A 10,486-nucleotide genomic window follows, 5' to 3' on the forward strand; every position below is an offset into this window, starting at 1 on the left:
CTCATTCCCTCTCTCCTCACAGGTCTCTGAGGGCTGCCAGAGGTAGGGCAGAAGACCACTCTGCCCGCCCAGATGACCACAAGCACAGAAGATGAAAACCTGCATATGGGACAGGTTCTCCCCACAGCTCGCTGGTGAGTACAGAAAGCCAAATACTTCCCTAACTAGGGCTGTCCAGCATCGGTTTACTAACAGTCATTTAATCTCTGTAAAATCCATGGGTTTAAACAGAAACGCCAAATCTCTAGAACCAATTTGTCTTTTCAGGCAAAGCACAGCTGATATTTGGACAGTGAGGATGTAAGCTCACTGGGCTGTGTAACTGCAGCTGAACAATAAGCTGGCTAAAAGAAAGCTTTATCATAAGATATAGCTTGTCAAGCTTACAGCCTTGAAGGAGGCTGCTTAGCATGAAACGACGGAGAACTGGCTGTGCGACTGCAGGCTGTTCTTATCCCAGGGGTGGTATTTGCTCTCACCACAGTCATGAAGCCTCTGAGACACTGAGAGAACTGCCTTTGGTCCATGGAAAAATTACTAAAGTAGCAAGAGGGAGATAGACTGCCTTAACGTGGGTATTAACTTTGCTCTCTGCTGGTAACAAAGGAGAGAAGTTTTTCTTACTGAAAGAAATTCAAACAGAGGGAAAAAACTGAACAACAAACAAAAGCAACACTGGTCAGTTCATTTTGGCACACATCAGGTTGCAGTTCTGCTGCCAATGTCAATGTATTGCATGCTGTGTAGCTATAGATTTCAGTTGTGTTTGAATAAACACCAGCATATAGAACTGCCTCGGGTCTGCCTAATGCAGCCTGTCTGTAGACAGGATAGAACTGCTGTATTTCTTCAGCTGAATGGCCCTCAAATTAAAATCTTCAGTTGCTTTCAAAGTACACGTACCTGCAATCCCTTGTAGCAGCCCACAGACATTAAAAATGCTTTTCTTCATAATACTCTGCACACACATAGTAAAGACAGACACAAACGCCACAGCACAGAGAATCATGATTCCCACGGCTAGGAAAATAGCTGTTGCCTGCCAGAACCCACTGGCAATCTCATTGAAGTTTTCGGCGTAAGGACCACAAAGCGTGTCTCGTCTAGAAAGCTGCATGTGGGAGATTCTGGTGCAGCGCCCGTAAATGCCCAGCGTCGGATGGTAAGGCTCCTGCGACCCCCCCGTTCTGTTGTCCACATCCTCCGAGCTTGAAGGCTTTGCTTTGCCTATCAGCCAGTCCGCACTCATGAAAGCAATGAGCTCTGCAAAAGCCACCACAATACTCAGGAGAGTCCATAGCATCGACCGACACGTTACAATGACATGACACATATTGATGTCCAGTGCTTGTGATCAGTGCAGCTGACAGTCTTAAAATCCAGGCACGAGGGGGAAAAAAATTAAATTAAGAAAGAAAAAAAGGACCCTAAGAAAATCACTGCGGCTGCTCTGCCTGCTCTTTCAGCTCTCTCACAAAGGCCAAGATGAAATTTCTCAGGAGAAAAAGTGAACGGCCCCAAGTTTTACAAGCAATGCAGTCAGTTCCTCCTTTCTTCTTTCTGGGATGCTGAGCTCTGAAGTACGGTTTTCCTTCTTAATGTTCATACTGGCACATGACACTGCAGGCTGGCGGGGGAGGCCGCAAGGACTGCCCACTGTTTGACATCACACACCTAACAGAAAAAAGAGACAACGCATTAGCAGTGAGAAAAAAGTCTTCGTTTCCACCCCCACAACGAGCCAAGATCTCGTACAGATCCACATTCAACATGCAAAAGCTTTTAACAAGGGCCCGTCAAACAGAGCCTGCTGGAAACCTCCCCAGTTTGTCCCAGGGGAGCAATTAATCTCCCGCTGCCCAGCCATACTTACAGTATCTGCTCTGCCCCATCCCATTGTGGGTGTTTGTCAAGCACTTTGCAAGCAAAGGTCTGAGCAACACCCAGCGGTCCCACCCACTTTTACCACCACGCCCCCATCATCTTCCTCTGGTCGAAATTACCAAGGTTGCTGGCAGTTACCCAGCAAAATGTTCATACACGTTTAAGCAGTTTCACAGATGTGCAGCTCCTGCCTTCAGTTTGGGGAGGCACGGCACGCTTTCGGGAAGGAAGCTGGGCACAGCTCCGCATGCCATGGGCACCTTGGTGCAAGGGGCAATGAAGGAACCTTGTTCCAACGTGCTGGGTTTCTGCTTGACTGCAGCTGAGCCAACCCCAGCCTCGAGAGGCGGCAAACAGGACTGCAGCTGGGGACAGCCTGCCCTGTGACGTGGTGACACAGCCCATCCCTTTGAAGCCTGGCTTTTCCAGGAGTGGTGCTTCCCTGACTTCTGTATCCAGATTTGCACCAGCATTTCAGAAAAGCAATCTGCCTGCAGGTATATCACACACCTCATCTTGAACTGATGCCAAGACCGGCAGCCTCGGGTGACTTAGGCCACTGTAAACAGGAATCTGCGGAAAAAGACCCCAGTCGCTGCCAAGTGGCCAAGAGCCCTGGCCAGAGGGGTTGCCAGTCAGCCTTGAGCTTCCTGACTCCTCTCAATTCCCCGCTTCCACAGCCCTGCGTGCGCTGGGACTGCAGCAAAACATTCCCCAGGGCTTTCACCAAGCCCTTACGCTGCCTTTCAACAGTAGCTGATGACATTCCCAGAGTTACACTTATCTTAGTATAAGAGGCAATCGGGGATCACTATACTTCCAACTCATATCCAAATATTGGCCTTAAAATAACAAACAGGTCATTGCACACTCCTTTGTGCTTGAACTGAAGCTGTGTTGCTTGAAAGAAAGGGGGGAGCAGGAAATGCCCTCATGTTACCCCCTCTGTGATGAGAACGTAGCACTTCCAAGTTTTCCTCACAAAAACCAAAATACCGACGATGAACTGGAGGCAAGAGAGTTGAGAACCAGATCTGGACCTCACTGCTGAGCTGCTGCCAAACACAAAGGGGTCAGCAGATGCCAGAAAAACAGACATCCCCAATTTTTTTTTTTAGGTTTGTCATGGGGCTGGTATTTAACTTCTTAGGAGTTTTGAGCCCAGTCGTTGAATCCTAGTCCCACTGAATGCAAAACGAAACACACACCCACAGCTTTAACACATTCAGAATTTCATCCAGCAATTTCTACTCCCTCCTATACTACTTGTAGTGAATCACCCACAAGATTTTATCCACATTACTCTTTCTAGTCTAGATCTATGGTACTAGCATAAACATGGACTTAAGCTGCTGTGTTTGTCTCCATTTGATGTTAGGGCATTGCCTTAAGAAAAGGCAAAGTATATTTAGTTGTGCTTTCAGCCATACTGAGGTAACAGTTCAGCTCATTTTCCATTTTTTGGGGGGAAGCATGAAGTTTTCAAGCAACCTGACATACTGATGACTCGAATACACCCTTTGTAATAACAGAGAGCTGAAGTGTCAGCCTGCCAAAAAAAAGTTAATTCTCTCAGTATTTCCACTTTAAATAACAACTGGAATGTAGGAAATGTCCACTACAAACCTACATTACTCTGATGTCATCTGCACGATTAAAGAGAATTTAATAGTAAATGTCTTTGTAAGAGAAGTTCCAAAAAGCTCTAGAATCTGTATTTCTGTGCAAGCACCACACCCGTGTAAACTCCTCATCTTTATTTAATGGAGGTGCAAGGGACATAAGAGTTGAACACCCATCATAGCTGTTACTACTTTTGCTGTAGGAAATTCCAGATGAGCACTAGCAGCCATAAAAACGTGGCACAAACTTGGGATGCTATATTAGAATCAGAAGAAAAGACCAAATCAGGGTGTTCTTTTCCATTTGAAATGCAAATATACTGGAACATACAGTTCCCCATTTTGCAACACAGGGAACCTTCACAGCACCTGAAGGTTAGTAAATATCATCAATACCTACAGTTCAACAGAAAATACTTTGCTTTCCAACGAAACCTTCACAATTCAGCTTTTCCCAGGTAATGAGCACAAAATGTATCTCCAGTGCAACATACCCTTTTTCATGGGAGAACTTCTGCATAAATTCATTCTTGCACTATGCTCCTCAAATGGGAGCGCCACCCACCTACAACTCCTTTTTGTGAGTAGATGGACAGAAACATATAAAGACCAGAGAAGGGGCAGGGGCATTTCTTCTTCATGAGACTTAGCAAGGAAAGCACAGTTCAGTCACACTTGCATAGTTCACCTTCTCCCTCAAACACACCCCGCCTTCAGTTTCCAAACTAACCTAACCAAGTCTCATGTGGCTCCAACAGCATGTTTGTGCCATACATTGAAGCGCTTCCAGATACAGACTGTGCTAAATAACTGTGCTTCATGAAGCATCCCTCCAGCACTCTGCTCACCCCTTTTCTTCCATTTTTGCTCAACAGAAACTCAAGCTAGGCCCTTGCAAGGCTGAAAACTGGCTGTTTATTCCTTCTCTCAGTTTCCCATCCCTTGACAAGCTTTTTCCATGACAGAACTGTATGTTCTTCACAGCATGCCACTCAATATCCACTTCTGACCAACTGTCAAAATATTTGTGTTGACAGCCCAAATTAAAAATACACAACAGTTCTTTAACCCCTTTGGTATTAACTCATTCAAAATAATTCTGGATAAGCAGACTACAAAAAGGAGGCTTGCCCCTTAGTCATTTGGGCCTCCCCCTATTTTTACTATTGCATTCAATCACATAGGCTCTGCTCCCTTAGTCATGCTCACGGTCAGTCTCTGCATTAAGTGAAGTCTAGCGCAGTGAAAAGATGTCAGTGAGAACATCAGGTCCTCACAGCATCCAAAGAGAATAAAACTGAGTTTTTGAATGCAAAAATCTTTTGGCTGTTTTAATCTAACATCTTAAAAATATCACTAAAACTTTCTTCCCCTCTAGATGTAATTTTGACAGCCAGATACTCTGCCTCAAGTTATACTTTCACATCTCTAACTAAGACTATTCAGCTGTTGCCTTTTGCTACACAACACTGCTATATGCTTACTGGCTAGTGAGGGGTCTGGAGCACAAGTCCCGTGAGGAGCAGCTGAGGGAACTGGGGTTGTTCAGCCTGGAGCAGAGGAGGCTGAGGGGAGACCTGATCGCCCTCTACAACTGCCTGACAGGAGGCTGTAGGGAGGTGGGGGTCGGTCTCTTCTCCCAAGTAACAAGTGATAGGACAAGAGGATATGGCCTCAAGTTGTGCCAGGTGAGGTTTAGACTGGATATTAGGAAAAATGTCTTCACTGAAAGGGTTATAAAGCATTGGAATGGGCTGCCCAGGGAAGTGGTTGAGTCCCTGGAGGTATTAAAAAAATGGGTAGTTGTGGTGCTTAGGGACATGGTTTAGTGGTGGACTTGGCAGTGTTAGATTACCAGTTGGAGTTGATGGTCTTATAGGTCTTTTCCAATCTAAACGATTCTATAATTCTAAGAAAATAAATAACATCTATTTTTCTGAACTAGATAAAGAAACACACTTGCCTCCACTTTGCTTACACTGCCAAAACCAGAAAGTCAGAAGCTGATCCAAATTATATTTGAATTAAGGTTTTGATTTTAGAGATGTTGAGCTGCAGGGTTTTGCTTTGGCATACCAGGCAGATAGGAGGGAATAGCTGCAAAGTTCAAATCTGAGTCAATCACATAGCATAGCTGTTTATTTTAAAAAGGTGTCCAACAAGCAACGTACAAGAGACCTGCAAGTACCTTCCACAACAATGTTATGTCCAGCCCTTCATGCTTCCCTTACGGTTTGACCGAAGACAGGGTCTCAGACTAAACCCTACAATTCAGCTTCCACCCTTCCCAGCCTGGTTCTGTCAGCTCAAGAGTGAGAATAAATCATCTTTAGATAAGTGGCTTTTCACTTGGCTTAAACAAACAGCTGAATGGAAGGCCACACAGACTGCTGAAATGGTCCCAATTTATAAAATAAATCCAGGCATAATTAGACATTTTCTTCTAAACTTTGCTACAGTCCAAAGCACAACTACGCAAAGGAGTTTCTAAACCTTTTTTACAATACACAAGCTCGAGCATCTCATAACCCAAAATGTGCAAATCTTGGAAGCCTGGGTTCTGCTATCTCTGAAACGTTGTTAGCAGTTATAAACACTGTGAAAATGCTCTGAAATATGAGAGTGGAAGTGGCTCCTATTTATGTTGATGCTTGCAGACTCACTGTTTAAAACAAACAGAAAGGGGCTCACACACTAAGACTCAATTACCTCACACTGACCCCCACCCAGGCCAACATGAGCTCCCACTTTATGCAGCTTCCATCCTTAGGTGTTGCTGGACAAGCAAGCTAGTCAACTGTCAGCTCACCCTGCCCAGCAGAGTGAGGCAGCCACCAAACCACGGATGCAAGAGGGACAACACTCAGACAGTGTGGGATGAGCACTAGAGATGATTCATTTTCTGGGCAAGTGATAAACGTGAATAAATAAACTTCTCCCATTTGGTCCCCTCACAGGAGGTGCACTCTTCCAGAAGCAGCTGCCCAGGAGGAGAGGGCCAGCTCCTGCTGACTTCCACTCAGTCTTCAAAGTAGTGGACCAGACACCAAGCAGCATTTCTCAGGAGACACCACCATGAACACCAGCCCAGCTTGCTAAAGGCGCACCTCTGCATTTCTATCCCCACACACTAATAGGTGACTTGCAAATGTAAGAAAAGGTATGTTCATCATATTCCCCTGTCACAAGAGAACAGGGACAACAAAGATTAGCACTCAAGAAAAGGCACTTTGTCCCAAAAGGCTCGGAGTAAGCTTTCTCTGCAGACTACAAGGAGCTCTGCTGGCACTGGTTTCTGATAAGCAGTGCATATTCACCACGGGAAGCACCTGGCCCAAGAAGAGGGAAGGATATTTGGATACTTCAGTGTGTCTTTGTTTTGTTTTTTTAAATGCAACACATTTCAAAGTCATCAAAAATATTCAGGGTCAGATAACAAAACAGGAGAAGGTGCTTTAAAGCTGAAGTGGTTGCACAGCTTCAGACAAACAGCAGAGAATAAGCAAAGGGTTCCCTCCCCCTCCATCCACCTTCATATTTTCATCAAATTATTGCCTACTAAAACAACTTTCCAGAGGAGAGTTTTTTACTTGAAGAACAGAAAGCAAAGCTTTGATTAGTTGTCACTTGTGAATTAAAGGAGAGCAAACATTTGCATATCTCATAAATATTTAACTGTTATAAACCTGCACAGGCATATCAATGAGCACATTATTGTGACAAGCTGTTGAAAACATGCCATACTCTGTTCACAGACAGATGCATTTCACTGGTAATAGAAGGGATGTAGACCTAGAATGCATCATGTCTTGATCCTGTTGGCGCAATGTAAGATGTGAAATGTAACTAAAATATTTTGCAAAATAGTTAAAACTCACTGAAGTATCCTAACCAAATCCCTATTTCCTTGCCTTTCATTTGAATTATGCCCTATTTACTTCATCCTTTTCCTACCAAAGGCAGAGCCTGTAGATGTAAAATCTTAAAGTAACTATTGCTCATGTGCCCAAATGCTCTGTATGCCAACATATTAAAAGAAAAAAGTAAACAGCAAAAAAAAATGCTGACAGTGACTGTTGTTCTCCTGAGGCGGCACAAGATAGTTATTCCATCCCATCTTGCAAGTGGGCTTCTTCCTATTGTGCTATGGAAAATACTATCTAATTACAGGTGGATTTGCTTCTAGAATACATCACTGTAAAAGAAATGAAAATAAAACTTTTTTTCAGCTTTAAAAAAAAAGCAGCTGAAATGCACTGTTCTCTTTCTGACCTCATTAAAAGCTGTGGCAAAACTCCCACTGACTTTAATGGGGCCAATACATCACTGAAAAATCACTAGAAGAATGAAAGTTTCCAAATTTTCAGACCAACTGCAGGGGAGGTTTAAACACAGGATTCATTTCCCTCTTCCCTCATCCAGACAAAACTTTGCTCATTGCCCCCCCACTAAGAGGAGATCAAGCTAACTCAGATTTCCAGCATCTCCTCTGAACCGCAAATTCTCAAGCAGGAGATTTGTTCCATTGCTCCTTATTTATTGACTTACAAAATTCCTTAAACCTACAGCCATTACGTTGTGTTTTGAAAACTTACTCAAGATCTTTTGCAATTCCAAAATTTATTAAAACCTACGAGGCTAAGAAAAGCTAGTGTGTAGTATTTCTATTGTTGCCATCTCTAGAGAAAATTACACATCACATCAAAAATCATCACTAAGGGAGCTATCTTGGCTACAATTAGTGATAGCCTAACTGCTCAGGAATTTACCAACCGGGAGTGGAATCGTGAGTTTTCTTTCCTACTTTGGGTCACTGAAGCCTCAATCTTCAAAAGCCTCAGCTGAAGCCCCCTTTCTTGGTTACCTACAATATCACACCTGTGAAGCAGACTCGGATATTCACTGTGTTGCAGTTACTTCTTACAACAACTCTTAACTACAGCTTCTGAAGGACTTTGGTAGGGGAGAAAGGGTGGTTAGGAGTAAAATGGGAAGTCAGAAGGAAAGTACTACTAAAATTTGGTAGCAAACAAATCCTTGCTGTTTTTATACTAAGGATTTTTACCTTAAAAGGAAGCTAGGCTTTGGCTGTTTAAATAGTTAATAGCATTTGCATGAGCTAGAGCATCAGCTGAAAAAAACTTGGAATCTGTGCTTGTTGTAAAAAGGAATTCAGTCGCATTAGTTCATCGTGACAGATTTGGAACTGCTCGTAATAATTTATGAACATTGTATTAAGATATTTATTATACTAATATATTGGTTATTGTTTAATACGAGGCTGGTGAGAAAAACAGGCATGAAAGGAAAGAATGACTCAGTTATGCCACTTCTCAGCACACTCTGGAGAATTGCTTACTAAAAGGACAATACTAAGACAGGAAAACCCTCACAAACACAGCAGATCAAAGATGTGAGGACTGTTTAGGAAGGAACAGTCTCTCAAACTGAAGGGAAGAGGAGCTGTTTTGGACAAACAAGGTTAAGAATAAGGCACCTATTGGAGGTGCCTGTTGAAGTTAGGCCAATGTGGGACACCATGTTGGACCCATCATTTGCCTTTAGGCAAAGCAGACACCCCTGCAAACAGCCGTGGTTCCTTGTATGAAGGGAACACTGCTTCAGGTAATTCTCAAAGGGAAACCATTGCCATATCTCCTTTCAGTTACAGCTGCGTTAGCAGAGCGATCACAAAGGTCATGGATCTCCAGCCTGCCTGAACAGCCTGGGTGGCACCATTCTTCTGCTGAGACAAGACCTAAGGCTGTAGACCTAAGGACCACCCTTTACAAGCAGGAAGGACCCAGGAGTGTTTGCACTGTTACTCACTGCCTGTAAACAGTCTTCCACATCAGTCCCTCCAGAAAGCCACTAGTTAGCAAGTCACCTCACAGTATCGACTGTCCCCCAGCTTCATGATGCATCATGTTCCCACAGCGTGGAAAGGACGCACTTTTGGATCCAGGCCATACAGCTCAAGCAAACTATGTGGCTATGACACCAGTGACAGATGAGATGAGAGAACCTATCATGTTTCAAAACGTATGTATTCATTTATGTTCCTCCTAATTCAAACTGAAAGTGAAACATCCTTCAAAAATAATCAATTGAGATGAGCAGCTCAGCACAGTGATGCATAGAAACTTGCGTCCATGACAGGAACACCTTTACTGAGCAAACACTGACTTTTTATTGTACTAGAGCTGAGGAGAACCGGTAGTGACTCAATGTAAACTGAAAAGGGTCATGATGGATCAGAGCTGCCATGTTTCCATAGTGGAAAGGCATGCAGACATCTGACATATCTGGGCACCACATACAACAGTAAACTTGAAAGCCTTTTATCTAGTCTGGAAAAAGGCAATGTACTTGGAGAAACACAGACATACGTTATCTCTGTGAACATCTACTGAACATGAGCTTTAACAAATATTAATGGCTAACCATTTAACCACAGGCAAGAGAGAAGAACTGAAATGAGACGTTTCTGATACTGCATATTTCATTAATTACAGGAATGCTGTGTTCTGTTGGGATCTCTAAACTTTAACATGGAAGCTCACTGAAAAGAGCTTGGAAAAATCTAAACTAATAATTCAAATCCTGAAAACCCCATTTTAGAGCAAGAAACAAAAAAGAAACAGATGATTTATTTTAGCAAATGGATTAAATTCTAAAGCCAAGATTGGACATACTTCTACAAGCCAAGCAATGTACAAAATTCTGGCTTGTTTTAGGCATTTTGACTTGCTAGACTAGGCATTGGTAACAGTCCTTTTCTGTCCTTAAAATGCATACAACTGAAAACGAATAACTAATAAAAAAATTTTTAAAAGCTGAAAAGGGCTAAAGGGGAAAAACATCTGCACCTTTCTCAGCTTCACTTTCTCTGAAAATTCTCTATTATCTCTCTACCATTGATGTCCTGTGGTTTGTGTCACAGCAGCACTTAATGGAGCAAACTAAAACTGGTCCTGTGT

At 43.2% G+C, this 10,486-nt stretch overlaps 1 protein-coding gene across 3 annotated transcripts in view; it reads right to left on the reverse strand.

Moving 5' to 3' along the window:
* LHFPL2 (LHFPL tetraspan subfamily member 2) overlaps positions 1-2,054 on the reverse strand; it is a 16,333-nt gene extending 14,279 nt beyond the window's left edge. The window contains exons 1-2 of one of the 3 annotated variants that reach the window (XM_035892813.1): positions 2,041-2,054; positions 904-1,674 (exon numbers count right to left, since the gene is read on the reverse strand). In XM_035892813.1, the coding sequence (XP_035748706.1) occupies positions 904-1,333 (430 nt within the window). In that variant the 5' untranslated portion in view covers positions 1,334-1,674; positions 2,041-2,054. Of the gene's footprint in view, positions 1-903; positions 1,851-1,873; positions 1,922-2,040 lie in introns of those variants that run through there. The other 2 variants (XM_035892812.1, XM_009637248.2) reach the window with 2 other exon arrangements.
* Positions 2,055-10,486: the final 8,432 nt, after the last annotated feature.

This window comes from Egretta garzetta, unplaced genomic scaffold, assembly GCF_000687185.1.
Source record: "Egretta garzetta isolate BGI_Z169 unplaced genomic scaffold, ASM68718v1 scaffold424, whole genome shotgun sequence".
NCBI classification, from domain to species: domain Eukaryota; kingdom Metazoa; phylum Chordata; class Aves; order Pelecaniformes; family Ardeidae; genus Egretta; species Egretta garzetta.